Source organism: Felis catus, chromosome X, assembly GCF_018350175.1.
Source record: "Felis catus isolate Fca126 chromosome X, F.catus_Fca126_mat1.0, whole genome shotgun sequence".
NCBI lineage: Eukaryota > Metazoa > Chordata > Mammalia > Carnivora > Felidae > Felis > Felis catus.
In genome coordinates this window covers 45,965,522-45,979,578 of record NC_058386.1, presented here as the reverse complement: position 1 = coordinate 45,979,578, position 14,057 = coordinate 45,965,522, and the positions used below count along the sequence as shown (strand labels likewise).

Here is a 14,057-nt window from a genome sequence, read left to right as displayed (position 1 = left end):
TGATGTGGGGCCAGGGGTCCTCTAGCGGTGTGAGGCCCCCAAGGGACCTGGGTCTCTGACCCATCCCCACTTTCACTCCGCCTTTCAGATTCATTCCTGGTGAGGTTCAAAACGGGGATGCCTAATGGACCCGGGAGAGTTCAGAGAGGTATCTACACATCTCTCAGTTATCCCGGACCACCTAGGTCAAGGCTGTACCAAACAAGGCCTTTTTTCCGTTTATTGTCATCACTTCCCTCGAGGCAGGCAATGTGCTGTAGTGGAGAGATCACAGCTCTAAAGGGAGACAGACCTGAGTTCAAAATTCCACTGTGAAGCTTACTAGCTGTGTGACCTTGGACAAGTAACTTAATCTCTCTGAGCCTGTGAATTGAGTCCCCTGAATGCTTATTTTGAGAATTGGATTAAGCTAGGTAGAGTCTCTGTGTAGTAGGCGCTAGATAAGTGGTAATTATTGTGACTGCGAAGGTGTTTGATGTGGTCATTGGTTTGCTCCTATGTGGGTTGACTCATATTTACTCACGCCCTGTCAGGCCAATCCATCTAAGATAATGTCCTGGCCTAGTAGATCAGGAAATTCTATTACAGGGAATGTTCTATCTGGCTCCCCTGAGATGGGATTAGGGAATTGTCCCCTTCTTTTCCTAGCTGAAGGCAGTATCCTTCCCTGCACATCACCCCCCATCCCCCCAGACCTGGCTCCTATGGGTAGGCTTGGACCAGCCGACTTGACGGTGGGGTATGAGTCCTTCTCAGAAGATTTTGTACTGTGTTCTGTCCCAGGATGTAGCAGGTCCCAGAGGATAGGGTATTCTTGGACTCCCCAAAACAGAATGGAGTTATGGAAGTCTGTCTCCTTTAGAACACTTGATTTCCAGAGGTCAATGACAAAGGGCATATCTTTGTTCCTAGGCCTGGCTTCAGGGCCGCGAGAAGTCCCCCAAGGGCTAGAATAGGCTGCCACCTTGCTGGCATGGAGGAGAAATGATGGTATGTGTTGTTCAGTCACCACTTGGGATTCCAAGGACAGGAATTGAGTTTGGAACAGGGTGTTTTTGAGTAGGTGTCTCCTGGCTGAAACAGGATGGGAAGCCTCACTGCCACCTGAGGAGGGCACCACAGGCCTCCTTGTCCATCTTGGTGTTTTCTGGTGTTCAGCCACAGATCTAGGCTAGTTTCAAATGGATCTTTTGGGAAGTGTTGGGTATACTAATTTTTCCCTTGTTGGAGCCTGGCCATAGATCTTTGAGGTATCCTTGTTCATGGTGAAGGAGTGGCATTTGGTAGCGAGAAGTCAGAAAGGCTAGCAGAAAGGAGAGGCTGGAGTCCTGGGCAGCCTCAAGAAGGCACTCCCTGAAGTGGTCCAGCAAGGAATCGTATCTGACACAGAGGGTAGCTGAGGCCTGAATTTCTGTTTTTCTGCCTTAGACTTATTGGGCAGGCTGGCCTTGTACAGGTGTTGATACCCTTCCTTGGGGGACCAGGAAGGGGAAAAGTGACACATCCCTAGTGTGTGTGTGTGACCTGAAGGAGGCCATCTTTTGTTATGCTTCTCTACCCCAACAGTGTACTTCCCTCAAATCCAGGAGACCTAGTCTCTCTGGTTTTGTTCAGTTTTTTCCTCTTGTAGAGCTGCTCATACGCCACCTTTAGGCAGCCGGGCCACCTAGCTGGAATTTGAAGCCCTTGCCCAAGTGGTGCTTTAGCCCAGGGTGGGAACCTGTGTATGGGTGGGTTCTTGGAAATTGGAGGTTTGCCTGAGGAAGGGCGATTTGGGCTTTGAATTGCTAGACAGTTGACTGCTGCTCTTGGGGAAGGTGGGTGGGAGGAGAGTGTTGGTACCCTGGAGTAGACCCAGGGGATCTTGGAAGGCTCTTGCTTCCTGCATCGGGTAGCCAACTTTTTTATCACCATCCTAATAATACGGGTGTGTTTGGCACACAGGAGTAGGAGACTGAAGGCAGAATGAGGGAGCTCGTAGGTTCCAGGGAGAGCTGGGTGAGGGTTTGCTGGACCTTCCCCAGCTATCTGTTGCACCCACAGCTCCTGCTCTAGGATTCGGTTCTGCCATTTCCTGTCCAGTTGCTTGATGCTGTGCTTATTCTTATCCAGAACTTGATTCAGCAGGAAAGAAGGGTTCCTGGAGTTTTGGGTTTGAGTACCTTTCTACCTGCGCTAAGGGGAGTGCCCTACTGGTGGGTGGCAAGAGGGCATGAGGAGCTTGTCTGGGCTTGAGCCATACCATTTTAGTCTCTTTTCTCTCTCTTTTCTTTTTCTTTTTCTTTTTCTTTTTCTTTTTCTTTTTCTTTTTTTTTTAATTTGCCCCTGCTTCACTGAGCCGCAGGTGTTTGCTGCAAACCTGCTTCGGCTGGGGGGTTGGGGGATTGAGGGGAGTATGTGTGCCTGCAAGTAAGAGTCCTCTGGCCTCTTTTCTAAAAGTGTGTGTGCAGAAAAGGCCAACAGCTTTTTCTTCTCTTTTACTACCCCCCACTTCCATATGTATGCATGTGTGTATGAACACTGGTATCCTGGTGTTGTACAAAGCCTTGGACTGGAGGTCTGAAGACCTGGGTTCTAGTCTGACTCTACCACTAAATCAGCATGTGATTTTGGAGAAATCACAATTCATATCTGGGCCTCACTTTCCCCATTCATAAAATGAGAGCATTGGTCTAGGTTACTCTGGGTGGTTTTTACCACCCCAGCAGGAGCTAGGGCTTTGGGGAGGAGAGGACTGCATGGGAGGTTTTGGAGAAAAGGCCATCAGGGAGGGGCTCCCCACAGTTACCCTTTGGTAGGACACAACAAGCCTCAACTTGGCATGGCAGTCACCCCCCACTTCCATTATCCTTCCGCAACTTCCTTCTCCTCAAATTCTCCTATTCTTTGCGACCATGGTTGGGTATCCCATCACTAACCCTTTCCCCCGCTTCCCCCCCCACCCCCTTTTCCTGTACCAGGCAGGTGTTTGAGAGAGGACCCACAGGAAGCCTTCCAGACTGGGTGAATGATGCAGATTCTTGCTCCCCATCCCTTGCTTTTCCCTACAGCACATGTCTCAGGCCCTTTCAACTGAGAGAAGACATTAAAGGCCTGAACCTTTAAATCCTGGCAGAATTGGAGCTGAGCTACCCTACGTGTATATTAGGTGGTGGAGTTAGCTTAAGATACCAGGTCTTAAGGATGACTCCTTTGAATAACATTTTTCATTTGAAAACCAATTTAATTTGCCGTTATCAGTATTATGAGGAAACCAGGGCAAGTGTTCATATTCCCACCTTACAGATGAGAAAACAGGTTCAGAAAAGTAAAATCCCACAGCTAGTAAGTAGTGGAGCTAGAACATGAACCCTGGTCTTCTGACTCCAGATCCCTGTGCTTACCAGTACTTCCAGACTGTGTCCTACAGTACATGCCTGGGGAACAAGGAGTTAATGTGGATGTCGGGAGAGTTTGAGGTCAGCTGTTTTGGGCGCCATCTCTCTCTTTCTTGAAATCCTGGTGCTGTACTGTTGGAGGGACTTGGGAGAAATTTCAATGCTTGGGGCATTGAGTATGGACTTGAGGGACTTCTAGGGCCCTGTGGTGAGTTCTGGGGGGCAGGTAGTGGGTTGGGTGTTTGCCAAGTTAAAGGGCCTGGGGTGGCTAGAGGTCTGGGAAGGAACAAATGGGGTGCTGAGCTGCTTGTGGTGCCCTCTGGCCTTGCACTATGCTGGAATAACTCAACTCCCTTTCCCCTCTGTGTAACCCCCCAGGACTGGCAGCCACCCTTTGCTGTAGAAGTGGACAACTTCAGGTTTACTCCCCGAATCCAGAGGCTGAATGAACTAGAGGTGAGAAGACTAGCAGCTGGTGGCGGGGTTGGATATGTGAACTCCGATTCCACTTCCCTCATACCTTCTTGAGCTAAGGTGCTTTACCTGACTATGCCTTTATTCTCTCTCCTGTGAAGTTGCATGGAGGTCATAGAGGAAGCTTTAGAGCTCTGTGTATAACCAAGAGCAGGAGCATTTAGGATCTCTAATATGATAGCTCAAAGACTAGGGACGTCCCTTTCCCTAAAGGTTTGCTACTTCTGAAAGTCCCCTGTCAGCCAGCCTACTGTAACTGAGTCAACAAAAGGGAAATAGGGGGTTGGCTGAGCCCTTTCATGCTTGGCCAGCTGAATGTGGTCTCATTATCCAATTCATCCACAATCCTGTGCTTCTGGCCTGCCTTCTATGGGGCTTGGTGAGGTGGGACATGAGGTAGAGGGGCAGGAACAACACAAGAACTGGTCTTTATCAAGGCTAGAATGGTTATAAACTTGGACAGGGGTCAGGCAGGTAGGCTTTTCCCTCTCCCTTTTCTGTACAGGAAGTCCAGGCTCTGTGCATGGATAGGTGAGGTTCTCCACTAAGGGCTTGAGAATGCCCTGGGATAATGAGAGTGTGTGCTTTGAAACCAGTTCCTAGGAAGATCCTGGAGTTTCCCAGGGAAGATACAGTTGAGAACTATGTTACCACCTTTTTCTCTCATTATGTATCCATAAACCTTACTAGATGCCCTGGGGAGGGGGAGTGTATTGGGCCCTACTGGAAACCTATGACCTAAAAGCTTCCTTGTTTCTAGACTACAGTTCCTCAACCTTGATGCTATTGACATTTTGGCCCAGATAATATTTTGTCATGGAGGGGCTATCCTATGCATTGTAGGATGTTTATCAGTACCCTTGGCTTCTACTTGTTAGATGCCAGTAATACCTTTTCCCAGTTATAACAATCAAAAATGTCTCCAGGCATTGCTAAATATCCCCCCAGGGAGCAAAATTGTTCCTCATTGAGAACCACTGTTGTAGGGTCAGTCTAGGAGCTGTCCTGGTCAGGGAAAAAAATCATCTCATGAATGGGGTATAAGTTCCTTAAAGAAATGGATCCTAGGGGCGCCTGGGTGGTGCAGTCGGTTAAGCGTCCGATTTCAGCCAGGTCACGATCTCGCGGTCCGTGAGTTCGAGCCCCGCGTCAGGCTCTGGGCTGATGGCTCAGAGCCTGGAGCCTGTTTCCGATTCTGTGTCTCCCTCTCTCTCTGCCCCTCCCCCGTTCATTCTCTGTCTCTCTCTGTCTCAAAAATAAAAAAAATTAAAAAAAACGTTAAAAAAAAAAAAAGAAATGGATCCTAAAGAAATGGATCTATGGAGGTACAGCTAGTGCAAGGTGTCACCTAGCATGGGACAAGGGCAGGTTTTCTAGAGATACTGTGCTGGCTGTTGATGGGGAGGAGCAACGAAGAGGCCAAGATTGGAAAGCTAAGATGGAGGGAGTAGAGTTGCTGGCCTCTTCCAGGTTTCCGCAGTTAAATAGCCATAGGTTGTTTCTTTCCACAAATAGACCTTAGTTTTCCCCATCTATGAAATAGAACTGTTTCTGTTCTTCTAATGGGATCTGAGCAAGGCGGTGAATGGTAGTGACTTACCTAGTTTTCCATAGAATTGGGCTATCTGACCAGGGCAAGGTGGTTCTAGACTTAGAGCTTTGGGGAGCCTTTCTTGGGTCACTGAGATTTCAGGGAAGCAAGCAAGGTACATGCCTTGTTCCTAGGATACTTGGCCCACATCGGGTCCTGGGTTGGTCAGGTGCCAGTGCTGCTTTGGTATACTGTCTCTTAGTTCTTTAGGCCATTCTGTCTCCAGCATGCACTCTCAGCCTTCAGCCACCATGGGACAAGTTCTGTGGTACATAAGAAGAGGTAAATGTGCTCTTTTGGAGCCTTCAATCTGAAACGTGCCTAGAACTTAGATACAGTTCTGGAGTTTCCAGAGGGTCTTCACAGTTTCTCTCGTAACTCCACCCTTCTGGAGTAAGTGGACTGGGCAGTTATGTTAGTTCCCCCTTATAATCAGAAAATGGAGTTTCAGAGAATAGAAGGCTATACAAGCAAATCAATAGCAGGAAACAAGCTGAAACTTAAGTTATTTGACGTTCAAATCTCTTGATATCTGCTCTGTGACTTAAGGAAACAGAGGCTGTCTGTAACAGGAATGGTGATATTCACACAGCCCTGTCGAAGAGATTGAGAGAGCTGTTGTGACCTAACCCTCTCTGTTTTGGAACCTTGGGCTTATCCTATTGACTAGAAGGTGGCAGAGATGCAAGAGAGGTGGGCTAAGCACTGCCTAGAGTTTGGGATCCATTTCACGGGGAGAGGCCTTGGATGGTGGGCTGCTCTGTACACGTTCTTCTCTCCTAAGATTAGGCCAGAAGATGGGGCTCAGGTGGAGGGGGAGGCCATCCTCTTTGAGCAATTTCTTCTCCAGGCCCAGACAAGAGTGAAGCTGAACTATTTGGACCAGATTGCCAAATTCTGGGAAATCCAGGGCTCCTCCTTAAAAATTCCCAATGTAGAACGGCGGATCTTGGACCTCTACAGCCTCAGCAAAGTAAGAGAAGGTTTTTCTCAAACCCCTCCCCACCCCTTAATATCCTTGGTACTCTGGGGGCTCCCTTGGTTTGGATATTAGATCTCTAGGCTGCAGTGGAAGGGCACAGCCTGGTAGCACATGAGCTGTTGTCAGAACTTCTTGGTGTCTCCTACTGCAATTTGAATCTGAGTGGTGGTGGTAGAAGGAGGGAATAGTCCTCACTGAAGTGAGGGGCTGGACTTGTCCTCATTTCCCTTTCTGCAGGCCTATTCCCTCATGTACATACACACAGCACATCCACATCCCTTCCTGCTTGTCCCTGCAGATCGTGGTGGAGGAAGGTGGCTATGAAGCCATCTGCAAAGACCGTCGGTGGGCCCGGGTGGCCCAGCGCCTCAACTACCCACCAGGCAAAAACATTGGTTCCCTGCTACGCTCCCACTATGAACGCATCGTTTACCCCTATGAGATGTACCAGTCTGGAGCCAACCTGGTGGTAAGGATGCCAGGCTGGGGTGGAAAAAGGCTTTCCCCCCCACACTAGATGCAGATCTCCCACACTTGGCTCTTAATGGAACTGGTTCAGAGAACTGGACACCTGGGAGCTAGACTCTACCCTTTTTTAGTGGTGCTTATTCTCTTCCATGCTGCCCAGGATCAGAGGTCCTGGAGTTGCCCACAGGGCCAGCCTACTATCCAATATATAACAAGGTTTTAACTGATAAAGGAATTCCAAGGAGGGAGAGACATTTTGGACTTGGAGAGGTCTGGGAAGAGATGGCATCTGATTTAGTTAGGGAGATGGTTGTGGGGAGGTGGTTTGAAGGAGGAATGACCTAAGCAAAGGCAAGAGAAGAATTCTCAAACTGTGTGCTGGTGTCATTGATAACGACCAGTTGAGCATGGCCTTTTGGTGTGGGCCATGTGGGTGCAGCCACAGCTTGGTTTGCCATTGGGTAAGGGTAGAGGGAAGTCATTGTTGGGGTTTAGGGCCCCATACCCTCACCCTTACTCCTCACTTGTCCCCAGCAGTGCAACACACGTCCATTTGATAATGAGGAAAAGGACAAGGAATACAAACCCCACAGTATCCCCCTTCGACAGTCCGTGCAACCTTCCAAGTTCAATAGCTATGGCCGGCGGGCCAAGAGACTGCAGCCTGATGTGAGTACTTCACTTCTAACTCAGAGCTTTGGAAGTGGGAGTCCTCTCCCTTCCTCTGACCAGAGTTCTGTTCCCTGTTCCACTTTTCTTCACTCCACTCGCTGAGTTCTGAGCAGAAGTGTGCCCCCCTCCAGTTTCTGAGCTGGGTCTTGATCTCCTCGTACAGTATCTTTTCTATGTCGGCCCTTCTTGCCTATCTTGTTCTTTCCTGACTCACTCTGCTTGTAGGGGTAGAACTCTTCTTTTCCCTTATACCTGTATCCTAGCTTTAGGCAGAAGCTTGTGTGCCAGACATTCTTCTAGGCACTGGGGATACAGTAGAATAAGATAGACATTGTCCCTGGGCTCACCGAAGCATGTCATTTAGTAGATCGTATTAGTCACTGTCATTTATTGGTAGTGTCAAACACTATCAGATTTCTTTATATATGTTATCCCCAAAACTCTTTGTAAGCCTCTCTGTAAGGTAGGAGTTAATATTCTTGTTTTACAGTTGGGAAAACAAATTGCATCTTAATTTTTTTCCAAGAGAGGGCTGAGGGGGGAGCTCACTTAACCCTAGTCTCCAAAAAGCAGCTCTGCCCAGGCCTGCCCTTGCCTTAGTCCCTGGCATGAGCTCAAGTGATATATAGTCCAAGCTATTGTTCTTTTAGGATGGGCAGTCTGCCTCAGATAGCAGGCTTGATTCATTTCCTTTTTTTCTCCCAGCCGGAACCCACGGAAGAAGACATTGAAAAGAATCCGGAACTGAAGAAGCTACAGATCTATGGGGCAGGCCCCAAGATGATGGGCCTGGGCCTCATGGCCAAGGATAAGACTCTGCGGAAGAAAGGTGAGGCCTGACAGGCTGGGGCAGTGTGAAGGATGGTGGCTTCGCCTGGGGAGAGGAGGCGGGGCCCTGACTGTTCTAGACCTGTACTTTAGAGCCACTCTTCCCTCTCCCAGATAAGGAAGGGCCTGAGTGTCCCCCCACCGTAGTGGTGAAGGAGGAGTCAGGCGGGGATGTGAAGGTGGAGTCAACCTCACCTAAGACCTTCCTGGAGAGCAAGGAGGAGCTGAGTCACAGCCCAGAGCCCTGCACCAAGATGACCATGAGACTGCGGAGGAACCACAGCAATGCCCAGTTTGTAAGGACCCAGCCCTGACTTCTTAATGCTCTGCTTCTCATCCCTTCAACGAGCATTTCCCCAGCATGGCTCTGGACCAGGTTGCGTTAAGCAGAAAAGTGGGCCTGGTGGGCCCTGCCTTCAGGTAGCTCACTTAATTGGGGAAACAAGGCCAACTCACATGGAACAGAGGACAAGAAAGGGTGATCAAGTGCTGTCAACATGAAGTGCTGGAAGGGTCCAAAGAAGGAGACTCCCTCTCCATTGCTTCAGGATAAAGGCTAAGCTCCTCATTATCATGCATGATCCAGTCCCTGCTGACCTCTAGCCTCATTCCCCAGCACTGCCCACCTCACTCCTCTGCTATAGCCACACTGAACTACTTGTAGGTATGTTCATTTTTTCCCGAGATGCGCCATGCTCTTTCTTGCCCCCATCCCTTTGCACATGCTGTTTCTTCCGCCTGGAAGTTTTCCCCTGTGCTCTGCCCCATTGCCAGACTTCAGTTTGCATTCAGGTTTTGGTCAGTTTCAAATGTCACTGTCAAGTGTCCCCTTTTCAGTGAAGTCCTTCCTCAAGGCTATCCCTCCTTATCTCTGGCTGATTTGAGGGCTCCCTTCTCTAGGCTCCCATAGTACCCTTCATGGGCCAATATTGGCAATTACCACATTGCCCTTTAATTTTTATGAATATGTGTCTCTGGAGTACTGTATGCCTTTAGGAGACAGGTACCATATTTATTCATTGCTGTACTTCAGAGTCCAGCACAGTGTTGAACACATAAGTGCTCAGTGTTTGTTGAATGAATAAAAATGGGAGATTCACGACTGAATGATAAAGACTCCGCTCTCACAGCTCTACCAGTTTATTTGGGGAGATGGTATGTGCACACAGTTAAACTCCAGAACTAGCATGACGAGCCTGTCACAGGGCTATGACTAATCTAGCCAGCAAGCATGGTGGGTTTCTATTGGAGAGTTATGTGGACTAGAGTACTGTCTGGAGGACAGTTTGAAGGCTGGACAGGGCTTAGATTGATGAACTGTTGCCTCCTTTCCCTGGCAGATCGAGTCCTATGTTTGCCGGATGTGTTCCCGAGGGGATGAGGATGACAAGCTTCTGCTGTGTGATGGCTGTGATGACAACTACCACATCTTCTGCCTGCTGCCTCCTCTGCCTGAGATTCCCAAGGGTGTCTGGAGGTGCCCAAAGTGTGTCATGGCGGTAAGGCCTTCCCAGCCCCAGCTCATGTCTGCCCCATAGGGTATTTTTGCCTTCCTTCATATGGCCTTATTGAGAACAGCTTCCTAGTTCAGCCACAGTTTAATATTTTGGGTTCCAGCGTGGGGCTAGGCTGGGCAGAGTGTTAGGAGAAAGAAGAGGAGGAGGCTTAGCCTTTGCTTATGTCCTCTGGGAGCTCCCAGACCACCTGGGGCAGTGAGAGTCATGATTGGACACATGGTATGCTGATGTATAGTCAAATGCTAAATTACGTGTTAGAAACTCTGAGGTGTAGAAGTTCAGAGGAGAGGAAGATGACTAAGGGTAGTAATCAGGGAATGTGTCAGGAATGAGATTTGGAGAACAGGAATATGAAGAAAAAGTTGTTCTTTTGATTTCCAAGTTTTTTATTCTTTGTTTTTTTTAGAAAGCTTGGAAAATAGACAAATTACCTATCATCTCACCATCTAGAGACAACCATTGTTAATAGTCTGGTATATTTTCTTCTCGTCTTTTTGTTGTTGCATATATATAACTACCTTTAACGAGTTTGGGCTCTTACTGTATATTTTCATTTGCTACTTTATGATCATTTTCTATATTAAATTTATTCATGGGTATGATTTAATTTTTCTTTTGGGGGGTCCATCATATGGTTATAATACTTAGTTTTCCTTTTGTTTTGGTAATTTGATTGGTTTGCAGTGATATAGGCTTTAACTAGAAGAGATGGGCAGGCTTTCTAAACCTGGGAATGGAGGCATGCTGGAACAAGAGTATTTGGGGCAAATGTACCTAGTGCAAGAGGGACAAGTAAGGAGAGCGAGCATCTGAAGCAGCAGTGAGGGCTGAGAGGCCTGGTCTGTCTGTCAGGTCTGTTTCATGAGCTTTCTACCTTCATCCAAATTCTGGGCACTCATCTACATTTCTCTGTGGGTTTCTGGAGAGCAAATGTGGATGGTCTCTTGTCTTAGGGACTCAGCTGTGGTCATAGAGACTAGGTGTGCATGTGCACACACACAGCTGAGGAAAGAGACCGGGGCAGTGCATAATGGCCTTGGTGTAGTGGTGGAGATTCCTTCAGGGAGGAGTTTGGACGCCAGTAGTATCATAGACAATGAAGGCTGTCAGCTCTGCTTGGCTCTCTTTAAGTGGTTGCGGGCCAGTGGACCAGATTGACATTGATTTTTCAGACATGAGTCTAACTCTGGGGTACATACAGCTCTCATCTAAAACCATGAACATAGGTACAAAGTGAGGTAGACTCAACATCCTGTCTTCTGAGACAGTCTAAAGAACAGGAATAGTGTAGGGTTTGACAGCGTAGGAGCTAGTGCCTTCGTTTTCCATCCTCTGAGCTACTAGAACATTCAGTGCCATTTTCTCAGGCTTGTAGTTCCAGGCTGGGCATTAAGAAAGCTTCCTTACACACCCTGCTTAAACTCCTATTTTAGCCCAAGAGAAAAAAATGGCAGAAGAATATAGGATAGCATATTTAAGTCTGAGTTCATGGTTTAGGTAGTAAAGTCCTAAAGGAAGAAAAGAGCAAAAGCATGGCAGGGCAGTGCATGTGGGGAATGAAAAGACTAAGCTGAGGTGCTAGGAGAAAAAGGTGGAGCTATAAAGTGAGGTCTGCCTCAGGGACCTTGAGTACAGACCTAGGGCTGTTCTTGTTCCCTGCTCCTACCCCATATTCCAGCTCCGCTTTTGAGGAATCTCCACCCCTGTGCCCTCTACCTTGGTGACATGTTCTCCTTTGGGTTTCAGGAGTGTAAGCGCCCCCCTGAAGCCTTTGGCTTTGAGCAGGCTACCCGGGAATACACTCTGCAGAGCTTTGGCGAGATGGCTGACTCCTTTAAAGCCGATTACTTCAACATGCCTGTGCACGTAGGTGATGGAGGGCTGGGGTAGTGTCAGGGCTAGGGTCGTAGGTGTTGGTGCCTGGTGGTCTTAGCTCTCCTGAGTCACTGGGGCCATGGTCATCTGCTACCCCTGTTCTCCAGATGGTGCCCACAGAACTCGTGGAGAAGGAGTTCTGGCGGTTGGTAAACAGCATTGAGGAAGATGTGACTGTTGAGTATGGGGCTGACATCCATTCCAAAGAATTTGGTAGTGGTTTCCCCGTCAGTGACAGTAAGCGGCACCTAACCCCTGAGGAGGAGGTGAGTGGATGATTCATGATTATATGTCAGTGGTGTGAGCTTTGGCAGGTCATTCAATATCTCTTTTGGGTGGGGATCATTATGCCTGCCTCATAGAATTGCTGTGAGATTTAGATGAAGGTGGTACATGTAAAGAACACAGCCTAGTATCTGGAATGGCATCTCTAGCCACGAGATTGGCTACTTCTTTGTAGGATGGGGATAGTACCTACCTTACAAATTTGTAATAATTAAATGAGAAGGTATATGAAATACTTGGCAGGGTGCCTGGCTCATTCATAAGAAGTGTTCAGGGACTGAGACTGTATGTGCAGGAAAAAAAATGAGGGCCCAGGCCTACCTCAAGAGAAGGGTGCATTTTGGTCCAATGCGGGGGCCTTTAACTTGCAGGTATTTTGGTGGGTGAGTATATCTGTAAAACTTGCTAAAATCGAAGCGAATTGAAATTTTGTGTGCATGCATTTGGTGGAGGGTGGGTGGGAGGTGGAGAATGTCTATAATATTTCTTAGATGTGTCAAAAAGGTCTATGACCTCGGGGCGACTGGGTGGCTTGGTCGGTTGGGCAGCCGACTTCGGCTCAGGTCATGATCTCGCGGTCCGTGAGTTCGAGCCCTGCGTCGGGCTCTGGGCTGACAGCTCATAGCCTGGAGCCTGTTTCGGATTCTGTGTCTCCCTCTCCCTCTGCCCCTCCCCTGTTCATGCTCTGTCTCTCTCTGTCTCAAAGATAAATAAACGTTAAAAAATTAAAAAAAAAAAAGTCTATGACCTCAAAATTAAGGTTCCCTGGGCTAAAGCTCTCGGTTCCTTAGTATAACCCTCTTCCCCTATCCACAAATACCCAACCTGACAGGAGTATGCTACCAGTGGTTGGAACCTGAATGTGATGCCAGTGTTGGAACAGTCTGTACTATGCCACATCAATGCAGATATTTCTGGCATGAAGGTGCCCTGGCTCTATGTGGGCATGGTCTTTTCAGCCTTTTGCTGGCATATTGAGGATCACTGGAGTTACTCCATTAACTACCTCCATTGGTGAGCGGGGGCCCTGGGAAGCTGGGGAGGCAGGGTAGGCCCCCTGAGGACCATGTGTGTGACCACTCCATATGTCCCCTTTCCACATGGCCAGGGGTGAGCCGAAGACCTGGTATGGGGTACCCTCACTTGCAGCAGAACATTTGGAAGAGGTGATGAAGAAGCTGACACCTGAGCTCTTTGATAGCCAGCCTGATCTCCTGCACCAACTTGTCACCCTCATGAATCCCAATACCCTCATGTCCCATGGTGTGCCGGTGAGTGCTCAGGAAACAAGGACAAGGGGTAGGAATGGTGTAGCGATGTCCTTTGTGGTGGTGGTGTTCATCTGGAATCTACCCGTGCTTCTTTCTCATTCCTCTTTTATCTTTATTCGACAACTCTAATAGAGACTTCACATAGCAATAGTTAGATACATGATGTGATGGTGAGCGCTCTGGGCCATGTGTTTGAGGGCAACACCTCAGGATGTTCTTTTCACGTCTGTATGACAGCCAGTAGGAGAGGGAAGTGGCAGAAGGACAGAGCAAGACGCGCGTCATTTCCATTCATCTCCTGTTAGTCACAGCTTAGTCACGTGGCCATGTCTAGTTACAAGGAAGACTGGAAAATGTGGTTCTTACTCCAGATGGTCATGTACCAGTTAGAAATTCATATTGTTGTGAGAGAGGGTGAGAATGAATATTGGGGGGCAACTAGCAGTCTCTGGCATGTTCCATATAGTAGCCCTTTTGGGAGCAATGGGTAGGTCTTTTTACTTATTTAACAGGTCAAAAGTTCTGTGGTAGTAATTATTTTGCAATATATAAGTGTATCAGGTCAACGTGTTGTACACCTTAAACTTGTAGGGTATTATACATCAGCTATATCTCAGTAAAGCTGGAGGGGAAGTAACCTCTAAAAAATGCCAATTTAAAATAAAGTTGAACCCAGAGTCCTAGACTGAACCTATCCTCCTCCTCTGTGGACTTCTC

At 48.1% G+C, this 14,057-nt stretch overlaps 1 protein-coding gene across 20 annotated transcripts in view; it reads left to right on the top strand.

Annotated features, from left to right (window-relative positions):
* Positions 1–14,057, top strand: part of KDM5C (lysine demethylase 5C) — a 34,792-nt gene that overhangs the window by 811 nt on the left and 19,924 nt on the right. For 10 of the 20 annotated variants that reach the window (XM_023249343.2, XM_023249341.2, XM_045051351.1 and 7 more), the window contains exons 2-12: positions 3,756–3,833; positions 6,293–6,415; positions 6,723–6,893; positions 7,427–7,561; positions 8,270–8,393; positions 8,507–8,688; positions 9,733–9,891; positions 11,656–11,775; positions 11,892–12,050; positions 12,902–13,083; positions 13,178–13,340. In XM_023249343.2, coding sequence (XP_023105111.1) covers positions 3,756–3,833; positions 6,293–6,415; positions 6,723–6,893; positions 7,427–7,561; positions 8,270–8,393; positions 8,507–8,688; positions 9,733–9,891; positions 11,656–11,775; positions 11,892–12,050; positions 12,902–13,083; positions 13,178–13,340 — 1,596 coding nt within the window. Of the gene's footprint in view, positions 1–3,755; positions 3,834–6,292; positions 6,416–6,722; positions 6,894–7,426; positions 7,562–8,269; positions 8,394–8,506; positions 8,689–8,713; positions 9,057–9,732; positions 9,892–11,655; positions 11,776–11,891; positions 12,051–12,901; positions 13,084–13,177; positions 13,341–14,057 lie in introns of those variants that run through there. The other 10 variants (XM_023249336.2, XM_023249340.2, XM_023249338.2 and 7 more) reach the window with 7 other exon arrangements.